The 20,642-nt window shown below is 57.1% G+C and overlaps 1 protein-coding gene across 2 annotated transcripts in view; it reads left to right on the top strand.

Moving 5' to 3' along the window:
* GLIS1 (GLIS family zinc finger 1) overlaps positions 1-20,642 on the top strand; it is a 229,927-nt gene that overhangs the window by 201,791 nt on the left and 7,494 nt on the right. The window contains exons 5-8 of one of the 2 annotated variants that reach the window (XM_058717313.1): positions 5,838-5,999; positions 10,536-10,646; positions 14,322-14,448; positions 19,065-19,221. In XM_058717313.1, the coding sequence (XP_058573296.1) occupies positions 5,838-5,999; positions 10,536-10,646; positions 14,322-14,448; positions 19,065-19,221 (557 nt within the window). The remainder of the gene's footprint in view (positions 1-5,837; positions 6,000-10,535; positions 10,647-14,321; positions 14,449-19,064; positions 19,222-20,642) is intronic. The other variant, XM_058717314.1, reaches the window with a different exon arrangement.

Consider the following 20,642-nt stretch of genomic DNA (forward strand, 5'->3'; position numbering starts at 1 on the left):
CAGGGCAGCGGGGCAGCGAAGAAGAGAAGAGGGTGCACGTGAAAGATGGTTTAAGAGGTGGCATTTCCCTGACCTGGTGGCCGATCAGATACAGCGACCAGGGAGGAGGGAACAGGTTCCTGGCTCAGGCATCTAGGTGGAAGGTGGGAGGTCCAGGTAGTGGGGAGTCTAGCCAGCAGCAGTGGCACCGGAGTCCCCCCAGTGAATAGCCTCGGGCCACCGCATTTGCTGGGCCACGTAAGTGAGTGCACAGGGCAGTTTCTGTGGTGTCTTAATGGGATCGAAAACTCCCTAAACTTACCTGCTCTAGAATGGATCACCACTGCATGGGTGGGAATGAAGGGAGCCCCCGAATTCCCATTTCTACTTCCACCACTCCTTCCCTGCTCCCCTTAATCTCCAGAATATTCAGCACCCCTCCCAGTCTCCCTGTGCTTCCCACCCTGTTTGTCCAAACCCTGCCTGGGCGTCAAGTCCCGGCTCCTCCAAGAAGGCTTTAGTGACCCCCGACCTCCCCAGCTAGAAGCCCCCTGAGATTAGCCCCTCCTTGGGGCTGAATACATGTCTTTCATTTGGACTTATGGGTCTTTTGTGGTCTTCTTTGCCCTGAAGTCTCAGCTCCCAGAGTGCCGCCAGGCACACAGGGGCAGCTGAGTGAGGCAGAGGATATGAATCAATGTGCAAAAAGATGAGAGGATGAGAGTGAATTCCAGAAGTGAATAGGTGGAAGCCTGGGCAGGTGCGGATGGGATACCAGCAGTGAGGGTGAGTGATAAGGTCGGGGGCAGGTGGATAGGGTGCATGAACAACTTTCAGAGTCAGGGGGTTTGTCCAACCTGCTAACCTCGGGTTGAAGATTGAGGAGTCCCTTCTTTCTGCGAGAGAGGGCAGTTCTGACTGTGGCTTGGCCCTTCTGGTATGGTAGGGACAGTTCTCCCTGTGCCCCCCTTGCAACAGGGTGAGGGATGCCCCAGGAGGTCTGCTCTGCAGGGTTCTATACCTCAACATTGACAGCCGGGAGGAAGGGGTCTGTCTGTCCAGGGCAAAATCTGCCTTTGAACCCTAGGGGACTGGAGTGTTGTGGGAGGAATGTCAGGAAGGCCCTTGTGTGTACCCCCTGGGGGACAGACCCCACCCATGGAAGCATCCTTACATCCTTGGGTCACAGTGGCATTGCCTTAGGACCCATCTTCCACCCCACTCAGGGAAACCAAATGTCAAAGCCAGAAACAAAGCCAAGACCCATGCTGTAAGACCCTTCTGCTACAAGACACGTGTGTCTATTCCAGCAGCATCTGTACCCCCACAACACAACAGTGGTGGGGCACCTCTCCATGCTGACCTCCCAGCCCCCACACGGCCAGTAGATGGGGCCCCATCGGGCCATTCCCACCCCCAAAAGGCTGCCTTGCTCTCATTAGAGGCTGTTGCTGGCACCCAAAGGACACCACATGGGGTTGCCCTGGTAAAACCTGACCTAGGCTGGTGTTTTTTTCTGAGGGCAAGATAGAAAGAATCACCACCACAATAACAGTGATGACATTTACAGAGTATGTCCTGTGTGTCATGCACACATGCACATCGTCTCACCCCACAACCAACTCCGTGAGCTGGTTTCTGTCTTCGTTTTACCGAGAAAGACACTGAGGCACAGAGGGGGCGCTGACTTGCTGGACTTTCTGCTTTCCAAGTCTGGACCCTTCACCCCAGGCTGTGTGGCATCAGACCCTAGAAGGCCTCCAATGCTAAGGGGATTGACTGGTTGTGAGAAGGCATGATGAGCCCTAGAGAGTCTTGAGTGGAGGTGACCCACCTAAATGTGCAGCGTAGAAATAGACTCACAGAGCGGGAAGGGCCGTAGGGGTGTCTGGTGACGCCGCTGGCTGTAAGGCAGCGGGGAGGGGCTCATAGGAAACTCAGATGGGCAGGCTTCAGCTTTAGGCTTCCAGATCCTGGATCCCCAGGGTAGAGAGACAAGGGGAGACAGACCTGTCCAGGATGCATATGCTCCTGTAGAAGTGGAACCAGGACAGCCCTGGACACCTGCCCCTCAAGCCCCCATCCTGTTCCCCAGTCCCCATGCTGCTCCAGGCCCCAAGCCCAGGCTAACCGCCCCCTACACCTGAGCCAAGGGGGCTGAAAGCACAGGGTGTGATGGGATGGTTAGTCCAAGCTGCCAGGCCGGAGGAGGAGGATGGGGAGCAAGGTAAGGGGTGAAGGAGTGAGAAGTGGAAATGGGACATGGGGAGATGTGGGAGCCCACCATGCCACACACACACATACACACCCTTCCACTCTACAGAGGGGCAGCCCGGGAGACGCCACCCCAGCAGAATGCCACCTGCTGCTTACCTGCTTGGTGACCTTGCCTGGGAGCAGCAGTGACAACACTAGGTGGGGACTTGGTGCTGAGCTAAACACTTAACCTGGCACTCTTTCGTTTCACCCTCACAGCCACCTTCCACAGTTGGAAGGACTCACCTAGTTTTACAGATGAGGAAACTGAGGCTCGAAGGCTTGGAGGGACTCCTCCCGGAGCACTCAGGGAGTTGAGCAGCCAGGACACAAGCCCGGGTTGTCTATGACTGCTGTGCTGGTCCCCTGAGCCCCAGCTCCTGGCAGGAGGAGAGGAATATTTGCCCCTAGGGCTGTGGAGGGATACGAGGTCACCCTGGTGACGATCCTGGGCCCAACAGAGAGGGTGCGCCTAGGTGTGAACCCACAAGTGTGCCATCCTCCTGTCTCTGCCTCTGTGGGCCATCTGCGCGGCGCTTGAATGGGGAGGACCGAGTGGACCTAGGCAGCTGCAGACAGAGCCCCCGTGGCCTCACGGTCCCTGGCATGTCTGGGTGCTGGCCTCATGGGGGAGTTATTCTGCCGTGGTACCTGCAGCATCCTCACCCTGGAACAGTCTTGATGGGGCAGCAACCTCTCCCCACCTACTGCTGCTACCTCTGGTTCCACCTCGGGGGTTCTACCCCGATAGCTGCTTGCCGCACCCCAGCCTGGGACTCAGCTCCGGGAGGTTCCGCGGGTGTGGGGTTAGGACAGGGCTGGGCCAGTGTACGTGGGCGTGACACAGACATAGGGCACAGGTATCAGGGTACTTCGATGGACACTGGAGGGAAGGGGGTGCACTCACAAGGGCACGTATGTCCCCAGGCCTGGGAGTTTCTGTTCGTGCTCCCGTTGGCTCAAGTTTCTAACCCACCCTTTGTCCCGTGAATGAGATGCCAGCCCTGCCGTCAAAGGAACTCCCAAACCCTCAGCCTAGGGGCATGGTGAGAAGTGAGTGTGCAGCAAAAATCTTCTAACCCCTAAGCTCAGGGTGGGACCAAGGAGCGGCCACGGAGGTTGGGGAAGCTTCTCAGAGGAGGTAGTGCTTAGCACCTCTAGCAGACGTCTGCAAGGTGAGTGGAGGGAGGGAGAGGCATTCCAGGCCCAGGGAACAGCTCAAGCAAAGGCCCAGGGGCATGAAAGTTCCTGACACATTGAGAATCACACTCCCATGCAGCTGTAGCAGGACACACGGTGGGTGCGCAGACGGGAGAGGCGTCGGGGCTGTGGTGGAAGGCCATGAACACCAAGCTTGCAGATCCGAGGCTTTTGAAAAATGTATGAATTAGAATATCAACGAATTGGAAGGGAAGGTGGGGTACCCAGGAGGGGTACAGCTTGAACGAAGCAACGCTGCCGAGACGGAGGCTGGCCAGCGGGGAGAAGATGAAACACCGGTCTCCAGGGTCTGGTGGACGCCCCCAGAGTCAGGAAGAGCACACAGCACATTAGGAGTCACTGCCCCTCGGCCTTAGATGTCCACCCTTCTGGCATGGGCCAGAGGAGGAACAGAGGGACCGGCTGAGCGCCAAGAGGCAGCCCGCTTTCCAGCCGTGGCTCCTCCACCTCATTTTGGGGTGAACTTGGCACAGGGCCATTGCAGGAGAGCAAGGGAGTAGTTGTGGCCTATTTATTTCCCAAACAGGATTTCCTCCTGGTTTTGATGCATGGAAAAGGCGCACCATCTGGGAGAAGGGGGCGGGGCAGGCTCTCAAACCCGGCTGCAGGCGGCCTGCCCCGGATGAGCCCCAGTTAGAGCTCCCTTGCGGCCAGGCCTTCAAGGGAGAGACAGACGTGAAGGGAGTTCACCCGAGAGAGAGTCATTGTCTCTCGAGTCTCTGTCCTCGTGTCTGTCCTGAGCTGGGGGATGAAACTAATGATTTGGGCAAAGGAGCTGGTTCCTCTGGCCTCGTCCTCCTCAAGGGTCACCTCCCCGTGCCCACCTGCAGGGAGTGGGCATAGCAGAGCCACCTGGGCTTTGGCGTCAGTCGTGGCCTGCACCCTGTCGTTGCCATGTCACAGCCCTGTGATCACCACACGAAGCGTCTGTCCCTGAGGTGTTGAGGCCTCACACTTCAGAGTGATGGTGTGGTTCAACACCTCACACCATGCCTGGGTGGACAGAGCAGGTTCGGGTGCGTGTCGGTTCCTCTTCCCACCCCGTGGCGCCCACCACAGGAACACCGGCCTGGCTGGGCCCCCCAGACACTGAGGAGAAGCAGGAAGGAGCGGCCGGTCACACGAGGGGACCAGGGAATGTGCCATGGGGCAGCATTCAAGCTGGACTCTGAAGCCTGAGGGGGGATTGGATGGATGGTTATGAGAAAGAGGACGTACCTTGCTGAGCAACTTGTGTGAACTAAGGCTTGAGATTGCCCGGTGGGCTCCTGCCGTGTTGAGGGTGTGGGTGGGAGTCGGGAGGGGCAGGAAGGTGTGGAGGGTGCAGGGCTTAACATTTTTTTTTTTAACGTTTATTTATTTTTGAGAGAGAGAGACAGAATCAGAAACAGGCTCCAGGCTCTGAGCTGTCAGTGCAGAGCCCGACTCAGGGCTCAAACCCACGAACTGTGAGATCATGACCTGAGCCGAAGTCGGACACTTAACTGAGCCACTCAGGCATCCCAGGGCCTGAGGTGGAGCAGCGGGGTCCTGTTGTTACCTCAGAGACCTCGGGTGGTCACGTGGGGAGGAGTGAGCAGTTAGAGGATTCTGGGGTGGCAGGTGGGAGGTGGACAGAGGCTGTGGGACGGAGATGGGGCAGCCTGCGCCATGGGAGGAGGCGGTGCATTTGTTGCTGTCCACCCCCACTCCGGCCAAGGGCATCACTAGGTCTGTGCTGTACCCGCTGCATGCCCACCGCCCGGCATGGGGCCTGGTACATGGTGGGCACTGGACAAATAGCCAAATGATAAATCAAAGACCCTGAGTTTACATATACGGTTGTTACTCTGACAGCAATCAGCACCGATGCCGAACTCCAGGTGGACAAAGCCCTTTGACAGTCATCGTCCCCCCACCCTGAGGCCCTCATATCAGCCCTGGGTGGTGGCCACAGGGTCTCGAGTTTGTAGGCAAAGAAATAAGGGACAGGGAGGTCAAGGGCACTGCCCAAAGCCTCACTGGGACAGAGCCCCACTCAAATCCAGGCCTTAGGTTCCGAATGCAGGTTGTCTGCACCTGCTGTCCTGTCTGTCCGTTCAGGGTTGCCAACAGCGGTGTGTCCTTTCCACATGCCACTGGGATCCTTCCAGATCCGGAGTTGGAAAGACCGCTTTCTTTTCTAGCACCGGGAGCCATCTCTAAGTCAGGGGAGTACTTTTTCTGGACCCACCAGGGCTTCCCAGATATAGTCTGGGTCCTGATCACTTCACGGGGAGCTGAAACAGGGCACCTGGAGGCCTTGGGCAGGACTGGGGGCAGAGGAGACGGGGGGCCATTTCCAGGCTGAGTAGTGGGCCCTCCGGGGGCTGCGGAACGCCCCTCACCAGCCTCTCCTGCAGTTCGAAGGCTGCAGCAAGGCCTTCTCACGGCTGGAGAACCTCAAGATTCACCTGCGGAGCCACACGGGCGAGAAGCCATACCTGTGCCAGCACCCAGGCTGCCAGAAGGCTTTCAGCAACTCCAGCGACCGTGCCAAGCACCAGCGCACCCACCTTGACACGGTAGGCCCGAGGGCAGAGGCCGAGGGGGAAGGGGTGTGGGAGGCGTGCACAGTCCCTCGCTCGTCTGATGCAGGGTAGCACCCAGGGTCCTCGCAGAAACCCTGCCTTCGTCCCGAGCACTGGGCATTCTGGGCAGGATGACGGCATGCAGGGAGAGGGAAGTCTCATCCTTGTAGGACAGTTAGTAGTATCCCTGGCGTCCAGCCACTAGACAGGTAGGAGCAATTTTCCCTCTCCCAGTTGTGGCAGATGTCTCTCAACATTGCCAGATATCTTGCGGAGGAGGAAGCAAACTCTCCCCAAGTTGAGAACCACTGCTTTAGTCTGTGGATACTGGCCCAGGCACCAATGGCCAGGCACGTCCCCATGGAGAGAGTGGGCTCACCACCCTCTTCCTCTCCCCAGGCCTGTCAGCCAGCCCCAGAGCAGGCCTTCCCCGCTCCGCCCACCCCACGCCCTCCGTGCAGACAGTCCAGAGCCTCTCCAGAGCTGTTCTTTACGCCCTGAGCACGGTGGGTGAGGGGTTGAAGTGAGCAGGGCCTGAGACTCTAATTCTGGTCCCCAGATACCTGTATGTCCACCCCCTTTCCCTTGTTTGGGCCGAACTGTGACAACCTGCAGCTCTATCAGTGTCAGTCTCCCCGTTTTCTCCCAGACCTCAGAGGTTAACAGGGCACTTTCTAGAACATCGTGTCCACCATCTCATACTGACCAGGCCAGTCAGTCACTATGCCATTTGACAGATGGAGGAAGCAGGGCTCCAGGAGGTTCAGTGCCCCGAGCTGGGCCTCACACCCCTCTTACAGGGCCTGTGTGAGGGGGTGTGTGCAGCCGGGTAGGAGCCCAGCCCCCATGTACGGCAGGAGATAGTTCCACAGCCGGAGTCCATGTACCTGTGCTCTTTGGGCAGATGTTTGGGGAGCTCTACTGGTCGGGGGCTGGGAGACCCGAGTGGCCATCCGGCCCAGCCTGTCTAGTACCAGATACACAGATGAGGAAACAGAGGCCCACAAGGCCGACTAACCCCTCCAGGGTAAGTTGGAGGCCACAAGACAACAGCGGTCAGAGCTGGAGGCCCTCTGATCCAAACCCTTTATTTGGATGTGAATAAGCTGGGAAAGCCAAGACCCAAAGAAGATGGTGGGGAAGGGGGTGGCAGAAAACATAGGGAGCTCAGTGTTTTGGGTCCCAGCCAGGCCCTGGGCAGAATGTTCTATACATTTTCTTCACAATCAGTATCACGTACGCTCTCCTTGAGTTTAATGTTGGCAACAACCCACAAGGTAAGGGCCATTATCCTCATTTTGCAAGGAAACTGAGACTCACGTTAAGTCACAGACTGTCACGCAGCTCCTAAGTGGCAGAGTCCAGTGGCCCTTGCTGGAAAAGCCAGTGTATCGGCCACCCTGGAGAGGTGGAATGGAGTACAAGGGACAGGGTACGGAGGAGGAGCCCTGTCCCTGGCTGAACCCGACCCTTCTCTCCACCCCTCCCCTCTCAGGCTGCATTATCACAGGCTTTGTTGGAGACACAAGTGAGGAGGCATTCTAACAAACCCCTGCCTTCATTACCTTCTCAGAAGCCCAGCCCCTGGGGCCCATGGCCCCACCCAGGTCCTGAGGGGCACAGTTTGTGCCCAAGCCTCCTGGTTACATGTCCCAGAGACCACAAGGCAGCACCCACAGCACCAGGCCTCTCTGCACGCCCCACCCCCAGCCTGAGCAATGTCTCTCCAGGCCTCTCAGGGTCACCTACTCTGACTTACTCCCTTCCTCCCTCCCTCCTTGCTGCATTTCCTGGACCCAGCCCCAAAGCAACAGGCCTCTGGCCCCCACTTGGTGTGTGAACAGAGCTCTGAGGACTAGGTCAGGTCAGGCCCAGAATGAGCCCACGGGGTTATCTCAGGCCTTCATCTCCCCAAAGGTCCTGGTGAAGCCTGTAGGTACAGCCGCCAAGCCCTGCACCCACAGCCCAGAGGCCAGTGGGTCAGGCCCATGCAGGCTGGGCCTTGTTTTCCAGAAGGGACCCCGTCATGTTCCCAGCTTCCCTCTGGCACCAGAGATCAGAGGATTCTCCCCACGGGCAGGAAAGTGGAAGAACAGACTAGAGAGAGCCAGCCAGGTTTTAACTCTGGCCCTCCACCTGGGCTCAGACCTCGAAGAAATGCCCCTAGCCTCTCTAGGCCTCCATTTCCTCAAACACCTACATCATAGGGGAATCAACTGAAATGATGCAAAGACAGGCTTGACACACGGTCTGCACGGCAAATGTGAGTCCCTCCTTTCCCTCCTCTGACTCGCTGACTGCTGAGCAAACCCTGCCACATCCCCAGGCACTCAGTGTGGGCTTTCAGTCCTGACTGCCACGGCCCCAGGGGGCGATGGTCTCTCCTTTGCCCAGACGAGAGGAGGCCTCCTAACAGAGTGTCACTGGCACACTCTTACTGCGAGATCTTGGACAAAGCTTCAGCCTCTGTTTCCTCATCTGTGCTTCGGCTGTGGCACTGTGTCCTTACTACACCGTCACGAGTGTCCTTGTTACTAACAAGGCTTCGGAGCTGGGGCAGTGACTCCAGGCCTGGGGCTTGGCTGCTGCTTGGGACAGCCACAGGGTTTCCTGAGGGCTCACGGAGGAGCGGGGCTGGAGGAATGTTCTGCACACGTCAGGCCCTGGAAAAACAAACACAGAGATGGGCCTCGCGCCCTTTCCAGGCAAGCGCGCCTGCACACACGGAGCTCTGTTTGTTTGCTTTTTGGCAAAAACGTGTGGATTTGTATCAGCATCCCCCGGGGACGGGGCCTGGGGCAGGACAGGGCAGGGCCCACGAGAGAGAATGTCTCTGTGTATGTACGTGCATGTGTTGGGGTGAGAGCAGGCCCATGGCGTTGTGTGCATGTGTGTGTGCGTGTGTGTGTGCACGCATGTGTGTGTGTGCAAGCATGTCTGTCTCAAGCGGCTGGGGAGGGCATGTCTGAGTGTGCCTTCCACCCTCCTGCCCCACACCTTCCTTTCAGCGCGGCAAGCCTCTCACTTCACTGTCTCTTTCTTTTTGCTCTCCTCCGTTTCTTTAACCTGGCAACTGTCCGTGGCAGCACCAAGGTATGGTCGTCTCTTTCTGCTTGCCCCTCCCCATGAGGTCCCTGGGTCTGCAGTTGGACTGGCCTGTCCTCAGGCCAGCAGGGACAGAGTTGCCTGAGGTCTGGGGTGGGGGAGGGGGGCAGTTCCACATGGGCATGTCTGACAGGGACATAGTGGTCCCCGGTACTTAATGTGAGAGGCACCACATCCTGCAGACACCCTCCCTGCTAGTTGCTAGAGGCCGGAGGGCCCTGAGAAATCAGGACTACTAGGTATAGTCAAAAAGGGAGGCCTTAGGGAAGGACTGTTTCAAGCCTCAGCAGGAGCCCCTAAGGGAGAGCTCAGAATTCAGTTGGAGCAACTTCCTGGGTCAGTCCCTGGGACCTGAGATGAATCCGAAGGGATCATCCCCCGAGGAAATGCACCACCAGGTAGAGAAGGACACTGAACAAACCCAGCATTGCTGGGTGCACAGTGGTGCCCTTGGGAAGATCAGGAGGTAGAGACAGAAAGAAGATTCCAGGAGGGCTGGGTGGGTGGGCGCACAAGGACAGGGGCAGGAGGAGAGGTGAGAATTTCAGGAGGCCCAAGTCACAGCGCGCCCTCAGTACCGGGAGATAGGCTGTGTCCGAGGGCACGAGGGAGCCATGAAAGGATTTTTCAAAGGTGAGAGCATGGCAAGGTCTGTGAGAAAGGCTCTCTGGCTGTGGTGGGAGGGGAGATGGGAGACAGGGAGAGCAGCATGAGGCCCAGGCAGGAACAGGGGAACAGGGGAGGTGGTAAAGGGTATGGATTGGTTCTACATGAGCAGTGGGGGCCCCTAAGAGGAAGTACACAAAGGGCACAGACCCCTAGCCTCCCCAGGCCTGTGTCTGAGATCCACCTTCCCCCAGCTTCCCGTGATCATCAGAATGAGGATCTGGTTTTCTCATGGTCCAGAGAGCAGTCTGGCATCTCTGGACCCACTACAAGGTGTGATTAGTCACTCCCAGCCTGGGGCCCTGCCGTACTCCAGCTTGGCCCTGTGCTGTCCCCTCTCTTCCCCTGCCCCTCCTCTTCCTCTCCAAGGCCGCCACCTCACTGTACTCCTTGTCCACTCGCACCTTCTCTGCAGCCGTGGGCTCCAAGGGTGTACTCTTCTCAGAGCCACTGTCAGAGCTGGGAGAATCCTTAGAACTCAGTTGGCCCCATTTTGCAAGGGAGAAGAATGAGGCTCAGAGATGGGACGCAACTTATCTGAGGTTCCAGCACGAGAGTAGAATGGAGACACAACCCCTCCTTCACTACAAGGCTGTGGGCAGGGCTGGCAGAGTTGGATCCTTCCTGGCTGGGGACAGAGAGGGAGGGACAGGGTGTGAACCTGCTGCCTGCCCCCTCCCAATTGCAGGTCACACAGTATGACCTTGGGGCCTGGCAGATGGCCCTGACTCACCCACCTCTGCACCTCTGATGTTACAGAAGCCGTACGCCTGTCAGATCCCTGGTTGCTCCAAGCGCTACACGGACCCCAGCTCCCTCCGAAAGCACGTGAAGGCCCATTCAGCTAAAGAGCAGCAGGTGCGTAAGAAGGTAAGACGGTCTTCGTTCCAGACCCACCTCTGCAGATGCCCCGCTGGCCTCCCAGACACCTGTCCAGCATCCAGCCAGGTGCCCGCACTCCTTACGTGCATTCACCCACACGCCCGAGGATGGTCCTGTCCATCGTCCAGGATCTGCCTCCCACCTGGCCCCAGAGTTCACTTCCTTACCTCCAGCTGGCCAGACATCTATCTGCCCACAGACTGTCCACCAGCTTCTCTGTCATCCATCTGCCCACTCGCCATGGCTCATTTAGTAAATACATGATGTCGGGCCCTGTGTAGGCATCGAGGATACAAAAATGGAAAACCAGAGATAGACATAAAGAGATAATTCAATATCTCTTGGCAATGGAAGATGCAGAGAATAGTCAGGGGCACAGAGAAGGGTGGGAGCAAGAGGGTCCATGGAAGAAATGACATGGGGGACAGTGGACTGCAGTTGTGTGTGCTCTGGAGCCAGTCTGCCCGTGGCCTTGGGCACATCTCTTAGCGCCTTTCTTCTTCATATTCCTCAACTGTCAGATGGGGGCAACAGAGGACTTGTGTAGAGGGTTGCCGTGAGGCTTAAACTAGTAAGGGTGTAGAACAGTACTTAGCCCAAAGTAAAAGCTCCGAGAAGGAGTTGGTGCATGTTGTCATTAAGCAGCGGGCAGGCCAAGACAGTAAGGAGAGCGTTCCCAAGAGTGACTAAATCTTGAAACAGCAGGCACCTTGCCTGTCTCAAGGCCAGGCAGCTATGCAAGGAGGAGAGGCGTCCTGTGGGGAGCAGACGTGACAAGCCCAAAGCTCTGCCGAGGAGTTTGGGCCATCCTGAGGACAGTGGGTGTCATCAAGGGGTCTTAAGCAGAGAAGGGACGTGTCACCTTGAAAGATGGCTCTGGGGGCCATATGGAGAATTGGTTGGGGCTGGTTGGGAAACCTGAGGCAGGGAGGCCGCTGCTGGGAAGCAGGAGAGGTGGTGGGGGTGGCTTGGGGCATAGCGGGATGGTGGGCGGGGGCGGGGGAGAAGGGGGTTGGCAGAGGAGTAACAGAAACAGATTCTGGGGTGCAGGATGGTGGTGGCCCCCTTCACCAGGACAGAGGGTCTAAGAAAGAAGCAGGCTTGCGGGAGAAAGCATTGAGTTCTGTTTGGACAACAAGTGTGTGAGCCACAGAGGGACCCAGTGCAGCAGGGGGATGGGACAGCTACTTGGTGCAAAGCCCACCTCTCAGTTCATCCCGCATCTCCAGAAGAGCACCAGGGCCATGTGCGGTGGGTACTTGAGTGCAAGGGAGGACGGGGGGTGGGGGGGGGGGTAGGGTGAAGAGAAAACCAGGGCCAATCCAGGGACATCAGCATGACAGTGGACAACAGAGCAAGGAGAGCCTGTTAATTTGCCCTGCAAGATTTATGGAGCACGTACCGTTTTCCGAGATACAGCTGCAAATAAAGCAGAGAAAGTCTAGAGGCTGGAGAAAGAAAACTACTTCAGTCCTGTGGGGTGGGGGCGTACAGAGATGGGTCTGGGACAGGCAGGCCTCAGCTGGGAAGACGTTGCAGGGGCACAGCCAGGCTTGAGGCTTTGGTCTTCATCCTGCAGGCAATGGGGAGCCACTGGAAGCAGAAGAGGAGAGGAGGGACACCGTCAGAGTATGCACATGAGCTTGCTGGTGAAAACACCACATGTGTATTCACTCTGGTGAGGGAGGGACGAACCTGAACCTGAACCCAGTGCTGAGCCTGGTGTTTCACACACCGTATCTCATTTAGTCTTCTCTATGAATCTAGGGGGTGGGCAGTTTTTAATCCCCCATCTTAGATGTGGAAACTGAGGCCCAGAGAGTTAACAAATCTGCAGGGTTGTGCAACGCAGGAGTGACGGAGCCAAGGGTCCCACCCCAGACCTGCCTGTCCCCGGGGCCTGAGCTCTCTCGACTGATCTCAGGTTGAAGGGCCTGAGCAGGGACAGGGAATGGCCCGGGCTCCATGCCAAGGAGGCCTCTATCCCGAGCAGACTGGTGCCCGAGGACCAGAATCCTGCCCTGGTTTTCCCAGGCCCCATGCTTGGCTTGCACTGAGCCCCAGGGACCTGGGGCCGCAGATCTGCAAACTTCCCAACCATAAGCATCCATTAGGAGCCATCGGGGACGATGTATCTTTCTGGGTAAAGCGACCCTTGTATTATGACAGCTCCTTGGCAGTCCTGCTGCGTTTCAGAGAGAATTAGAAATGCTTTTCTTCCTTAATTCTCCTCTCCTGCTGCTCCTAATCCGATCGACATTGCGGTCTGCAAGAACATGCCTTGGCCCTCTTTTGCCAGAAACTTAATTTACATGGAAAACAGCTGCTGGGTCAGGGAGCTGAAGGCCCATCGGGAGGCTGGGCACACCTTCCCCAGGCCTGGGTGCTAGCCCTTCTGGCCTGGGAAGGTGGAAAAACCCTTGGAGCTGACCCTCAGCTGCGGTGTGACGTCGCACAAGGCTCTCACCTTCTCTGGGTCTGTTTTGTCCCAGGTGGAATGAGGATCTGGACAAAATCTTCAGGGCTCTGAGAGTCAGGCTTGGGGACTTCCCTAGGAGAGGGGCCCCTTCCCTTCCAGATGAGCTTTTGCCTCATGGCCCGATGTCCCAAGGGCCTCAACTGGCCACTCCCTCTGTCCCCATCTGGCCTCTCTGGGAAGGTGAAGACGTTCTGGGCTATGGAGCTCGAGTCTACCTTAAAGACAGCTAAGGGTTGTTGGCCAAGGATTTGCCCACCCAGGCTTGCTCTCAGCCAATGACCTCAAGTCCATGTATGGATCCAGCATGCCTACTGTCACATGACCATGTGGGACATGGCCAGCTGGGGTCAGCCAGCCCTTCACACAAGCTTGTCCATACCTGTCATCTCCTTACTCCACCTAGCAGCCTGGGGGGTGGTGGTGGTGATTGTCATTGCTTATTACAGGCAGGGGAGAGCCAGAGAGGTTAAGGTGTTTGTCCAGTGTCACACAGGGAGGAAGAAGAGATGGGAGTGGAGTTTGAACTCGGGTTGCCCTGGACTATTTCCATCATGCCTCATACCAGGAAGAAAGGAGGATGGGGGCAAGGGGGAGAGAAGGAAAGACACTCCCTGGGTGCCCACTGTATGTTACTCTGCCCACATGAGTTCATTGTGGGGCAGCCCCGAGAATGGGCCACACGGAGCTCTGGCTACCTGCGGGAGGCCCCAGCTGCTGTACTTTGACACCCTTCTGGGCACATGTGTGAGGCCATGGCTCCTGTAGGCTGCTCCCAGCCAAGGACTGAGTGTGGCAGGCCCTGCAGAGACGCTGATGCCTGGGAGACACAGGACCCCGTGACTTCCAGCACACTTCAGCTCCCTGAGGACTCCTAGTCTAGAAGCTTCCACCAAACTCCTTCCTCCCTCTTCCCTTTCCCAGACTGCCCAGCTCCCTGGTTTTCTCTCACGCAGGCACTTCCCCTGTTAAAATCCTTGCATGTTCACTCCTGGTGTTTGCTTCTCAGACCTGAACTAACCCAACGTATACAGTTCGCTCCATTTTACAGATGAGGAAACTGAGATGCAGTGAGGCGAAGGGTCTTGCTCTGGAGCCACCATCCTTGCCCTGTCCCCTAAACCGAGGGTTGCCGGTGGGAAGATGGTCTCGCACTAACACCCTCTCTCCCTCTGCTTGTTCCTCAGCTGCACACAGGCCCTGATACTGAGGCTGACGTTCTGACCGAATGTCTGGCCCTGCAGCAGCTCCACGGGTCCACACAGCTGGCGGCCGGCGAGAGGAAGGGTGGCCGCGCCCCGGAGCTGCTCCCAGGTATGCGTGTGGGGAGGCAGCGGCCAGGTGCACAGCCCAGGAGGGCTCTTTCACAGCCAGCCAGCCCTGCAGGAAGACAGTGATGCTCTGTGGGTGCCCAGGGGCCGGTGGGGGGCACCCGCTCCTCTGACATACCTTCCTTCACACTCTCGTGTGGCGCCAGTGCCCAGGGGAGGAAGCCCAGGATCCTTTCAGCCTGGCTTTCGGGGCCTCACGGGGCCGAGGCACTCCTAGCGGCCTCCCACACCAGCCCTGATTGGCACGTCAAACATAGTTCTTTGGACATCCCGTGCTCCCTCTTGCCTCTGAGCCACCGTATACACCCTGCCGCCTCCTCACCCCAGCCCTTCACCGAGGCACCTCCTGCACTTTCTTCAGGCCCCACCTCAGGGTTCAGGCCTGGGCCTCAACCTAAAGACCCACGTGCTCCCCACCAGGACTCCATACCACAGCTTCCGGCTTCAGAGGAGAAAACCGAGGCTCGGAGAGGGTGGGCAAATTGGTCCGAATCACTTCCAGCTTATTCAATTCTGTGGCCTAGAGGTGGAGCCCCTCAACCCCTGGGACCCTTCAGGGCCATCCAGCTGGACACTCAGAGCCACTGGTCCAGCCGACATAGCCTGTCTGTCCTCCCCAGGAGGCCGCAGGCCGGGAGGCGGGTCTCGGGTCCGGCAGGAACGCTTCACTGCGTGGCTTGCGATGTGGCCCGCGGGCGGATTCCAGCTGACAAGACTTGTCCTCTACCCTCCCCATCCCACAAAGAAACCACAGTATCAGAGCAGAAAGCTCTTCCCACCCTCTGGGATTTCTTGAATTACTCTACCCATTTTAGACATTTTTTATTTTCTAATTTTTAATGCTTTCCCCTCAGGGTTGAGGTAGCAACAGATTTAAAACTATGTCGAAGCATTTACCAAACAGCCTCAGGGAGAGAAGGTGTTTACACTTTTTCTGGGTTGCCCTTACACTTTTTCTGGGTTGCCCTACCCTCACATAGGTCCACAAGGGCAAGGACACCCCGGGAGGGTGGATCTATGGAGAAGGAATCACACCCTCCTTCCTCCAGCTAGAGGCCCCTCTGCCGTGGCTGTTTCTCACAGCATCAGATTTGCTAAAATAGCTGGCGACAAGGAGACCCAAGGGATAATAGGGATGTGTTGAGGATACTGAGGCCCGGCAGAAAAGAGGGCTGTGACTGATTAGCAGTGGCTTCCTTGGGGAAGAAGTCCTGCAGCCCCATCATTTTTATCCTGGGAGGATTCAGGATTGGGCAGGAGGAGGACTGACCCAAGGTCATCTGGAGAAGTCAGCAGCAGATCCAGGCTAGAAGCCTGTTCTCCCAGATACCAGGCCAGGGCCTATCCCAGGGAGAAGGGCTAGGCCAGCAACAGCCACCTCTTGAGCGCCCGCATGGGCTGGTCACTAAACAAACATCATCTCATTCAGTCCCCATGAGCCCATGCTGCAGATGAGAAACAAAGTCACTGAGGCCGCAGCATGGATGGCGGGGGCATTAGGGTAATACGCCTATGCAGGCCTGCTCCAATAGCAAGCGAGTGGTGTCCTCCTTGCCTCAAGCCTCAGTTTCTCCCCCAGACTTGCTGTGACAACAGATGTGATTGTGACGCCATCACTTATATAAACCCGCTGTGACCGATAATTTTTGTCATCATTATTATTCTTGCTCATCGTGAATGAAAAGAGGAACCATTTATTCACCCATCTCCTAATAATTTACAGCCAGCATTTATTGAATATTTTTCACCGCAGGAAGCCATTCTAGGGGTTGTACAAGTACATGTTCACAGAATCCTCACGTCGGCCTCATAAAGTACATGCTACTATGCTCTTTCTTTTCCAGATGAGGAAACTGAGGCCTCGAGAGGTTAAGTAACTTTTTGCTGACGTCCCACAGCCGGTAAATGGCAGAGGCCAGGCTTGAACCCGGGCCGTCTGGCCACAGGCCCTGCCCTTAATCAGAGAGTCTGCTGCCTCCCTGCTGTTGATGCTAGATCTCACCATCCTGGGCACCTGCTGTGTGCCAGGCTCTGTGCCGGTCCCTGTCCTCAAGCTGCTTCCAACACAGCAGGGAGACAGGGACCAACCAGGAGAACCCAGAAGTCCTGGATCCCTCTGGGTTTCAGTGCCAGGTTCTTCCTTAGGCAACACTGCAAATGCTTGAGGCACAGTTGGGAACAGATGTTAGGGCCAGAGGTTAAGCGCTCATGGCTGATGATTGATGATGCTGATTTATAGCCTCAAATGGTGCATTTGGGGGAGAGGCCAGCAGGCTCCATGGCGTCCTCCTCCTGCTGCCCCTCATGATGACTCCCTCATTGCCATCCACTGTCTGTCCACTGCTTGACATGCCTGGTTCACACACTCAGTGGCCCACCCTGTGTCTGTCTGCGTGGGGCTGGACAGTCAGGGCAGAAGGCAGGGGGAAACGGGACAGATTCAAGGAGTGTTAGGTCAGAGAAGTCCAGAACAGAAGAGTTGAGGACAAGGGAGGAGCTGGCAAGGATGACCTCGAATTTTCGTTGTCTGATGGTAGGAAACTTCCCCAAACCTGTCTCTCATCAGGAAGGACGAACTCACCTCACAGGAAACCCTCAGGAGTTTTTCTGGCAGGCTCCTTTAGCAGACCCAGGTAACGTGATGGGCAGCGAGGATGTGAGAAGCACGAGGTCGGCATGGCTGAGGGAGAGAAAGCAGGATTTATCAGGATTCTAGGCCTTCCTAGCTGTCAGGCCCCCAAATTGGTTCAAGATGGCAGGTGAGGAGGTGCGCCGAAAAGTGGTGAGCAGAGCAAGCTGTGAGCAGCACCGAGCCAGGCTCCATCCACAAAATCTTCTCCAGTGCCTTCCTGACAAAGCTGGGGGGGGGGGGGGGAGGATGGGTGGTAAAGGGTGGTGGTGGATAGATGGATGGGCAGGGCTGTCCGTGGGCAGAGTTCCCTGAGACAGAGGGGTAAGGACTGCAGAAGGGAGGAAGGCCCCCAAGAGCCCATTTAGAGCACTGGGGTCTCACAGCCCAGTGAAGCCTGGACCATAGGACCCTACCTGGCTATCTAGGACGTAGCCTGAGCCGGAGCCCCAGGCCATTTCCTGGGCCTCGCTTTAAACAGACTTTCTTTTGGTATCACTTGGGAGGTCTGATTAGCTGCGGTTGAAGATTTGAGCTTGCAACCCCTGCCCTGGCCTCCTCAATCCCTGGTCGTAACTCCCTGAATTGCAGGCCTGGGTGAGAGGGGCCAGCCTGAGACAGGCTAGCCTGGAACAGCAGCCATCTGACAAGGTGAAACTTCCTTCTTTATGTGGTTTGTGCTCAGATGGTCCTCGTGATAGGGAGCCTTGGGTCTCGATCCGTGATGACCAGAGTAATATTCAAAATGTAACAGCTGGCCCAGGTGAGCTCTGACTAATCAGCATGGACACCGCATCAGGACGGCTCTGCGTGTGGCCCCCCGGTCTGCAGAGTCTTCCCAGGGCATCAACTTGATGGGTTGATTTCTAGGAAAAGGATGTCAGTTTCTATTAAAATGCAAATAAACGTGGCCAGATTTAAAAAGGGGAATAAGATTGGCCCCATTTTTTTTTTCAGATAAAATGGAGAAAAACATGGAACCCTTGCTGAGTCCCTCCCAGGCTCCAGTCCCAGAATAGGGGTCCGATCTCCCCTCTAATTGGGGTTCCTTGGTGAAGGCATTTGGGAAACACTGGCGTCAGTAACTGCTCTCAGACCGTCAGGCCCCTGGAACGACATCTGACTATGACCTAATGTCCCCCATTTGATTCTTCCCCCACCTGTCTTCTTAACAAGGGTAAGGCGCTTAGGAGTAAGAGGTGACAAAAGGTGGTATCACCCTGCAGGTGTCTTCTAGAGGTTTAGAATCGTAGACTAGAGCATGGCCGACTCCTCTCCTCAGTCAGGACCCTTGTGCAGCGTACAGCCTGTGCAACCATCTCTGGTTGTACAACCATAGGTCTCCTAGGCCGGCCTGCCATCTAGCTAGCACAGCCATCCTCTATTTGGGGTCCTTCACAGTGGACATCCAGGCTGTGCTTGCACATCTCTGGGGATGGGTAGTTCATTTCCTCCAAAGACGGCCCATCACCCTCCAGCGGCTCTGCCCGTGAGAAGCCATGGCCAAGCCCTGAGTTCCTCTCAAGCTTCTCTCCATTCCAGGACCCATGTCTGCCTCTGGGGCTGCACAGAGCAAACCTCTTCTTTCTCAGAACAGCCCCAGAGACTTGAGGCAGCTTGCTCCATACAACCCTCCTCCCCCAAACACACACGTGTGGGCACACACACGCGCACACGTGCACACGCACACAGCCTGACCACCTAATGCCTCTGACAGCCCCTGGTAGTCCACCACCTACCCTGCTTTCAGGGTAGGCCTCAGCCCCACATGCAGCCCTTCAGTCAGGGTGTGAACCGCAGCGTGGAGCCATCGTCTCCCCGCTTGGGCCCCTAACCTTCTGTTAATACAACCTTGATGGTTTCCTTTTGTGTCTTTCTCTTTCTGTCAGCAGGCACACAGCTCCGGGGTCATTCACAGCCACCGCTCAGGAGTGGCCGAAGCCCAGTGATGTTTGTTTGCTTTCCTGCAGGCGTATATCCTGGCTCCATCACCCCCCATAATGGGCTCGCATCAGGCATCCTGCCCCCCATGCACGATGTCCCTTCCAGGCACCACCCACTGGACGCCACCACGAGTTCCCACCACCATCTGTCCCCCCTGCCCGCGGCCGAGAGCACCAGGGATGGGTATGTACAGCCAGCCAATCCTCCTCCGGCATAGCGAGCAGGCACCTGCACGGGACGAGGGCAAGGACAGGCGTCCCACGCGCTAGGGGGTCGCTACTGACCACGAAAGTAGCCAGCATTTATGCGGCACATACTGTATACCGCACCCTGTACCAAACACCACCCGGGCATCATCTCATTGGCGCCTCACGGCGACCCTAGCAGGTAGATGGTATTGGCATCTGAACTTTGTGCCGCCTCCCCTCGTGTGCGCCTCCCCTGTGAGCGCAGCCGTGGGAAGACGCTGTGCACCCGCACCGCATTCCGGACTGCTGTACCAGGCCTCCTTGGGAGTCTCATCCTGGCTTCTCTTCGGCTCAGACCATGCGTTTGGTGAGCAGACTGCCCGCTGCCCACACCAGAGGTGCTCATCCTGCCCTCACCCCCACTTCTGGCCGCTGCAGCCGTGATCATGGTTCAGCCTGCCGGGCTGTCCCGGGGCCCTTGCTGTATGATCACTGCAGAGAGGAGTAGCCTTTTCTGTATTCAATGTGGTTCCCATTGTGGCCGCTTAATTGGCTGGAAATGGTAAATGTGCTAATTGCTGGTCCCTAATGCTGCCAGAATCTGTTTTCCTTGCAGATGGGCAGAGGGAGGTCACATAGCCCCACCGCCTGCCTTGCCTGCCACTTTCACTTATCGCTAGCAGGACTTGATCAGACTTGGCCCCCAAGGCCTGACCTCAGTACCTGCCTCCTCCTCCTCTGCCCTTCCTCCCTAAGGCCACAGCCTTAGCCTTGGCATTGGCCTGCCTGTGCCTGGGACCAGCCCGGCTTCATCACCAAGTTTGTGGCCCAGGACTCCGAACTAGGCTCCTTCTGCTACTCACTCATCCATTCATTCGGTGTCCGGTTCCTGCGTCCTTGGTGTGGGCAGGCCCTGGGCCCGGTGCTGGAGCCGCCGATGAGCCCAGTCCTGGAGGAGCTCACCATGAGGAGGGGAGATAGAGCCGCAGGGATTGACCACGCGGGACAAGTGCTCTGAGGGAAGAAGCAGAAGGGGCTGTGGAAGCCCAGAGGAGAACCCAGTGAGCTGGAGGACGTCAGGGAAGGCTTCCTGGAGGAGATGCTAAGCCGGGCCTCCGAGGTTAAGTAGGAGTTGACCGAGTGGAGAGATTGGGAGGGACTAGCAGTGAGAGTGTAGACATGGTGAGAGCTTGGCGTGTTCTGGGAAACATGAACCTTCGTGTGGGGTGACAAGCTCAGGAGGGAGGTTGCTAGGGCCAGATCACGAGGCCTGCGGCAGGAGTGTATCCGAAGGGTGCCGAGCAGGGATGTGGTCAGTCCGGAGAGGAGAGTGCAGCCTGCAGTGTGGGGCTGGTTGCCAGGGCAGGCATCAAATGTGGGTGGATGGCAGCCTGGGCCAGGGCTGGTGGGTGGGGA

This window comes from Neofelis nebulosa, chromosome 2 (genome assembly GCF_028018385.1).
Source record: "Neofelis nebulosa isolate mNeoNeb1 chromosome 2, mNeoNeb1.pri, whole genome shotgun sequence".
NCBI classification, from domain to species: domain Eukaryota; kingdom Metazoa; phylum Chordata; class Mammalia; order Carnivora; family Felidae; genus Neofelis; species Neofelis nebulosa.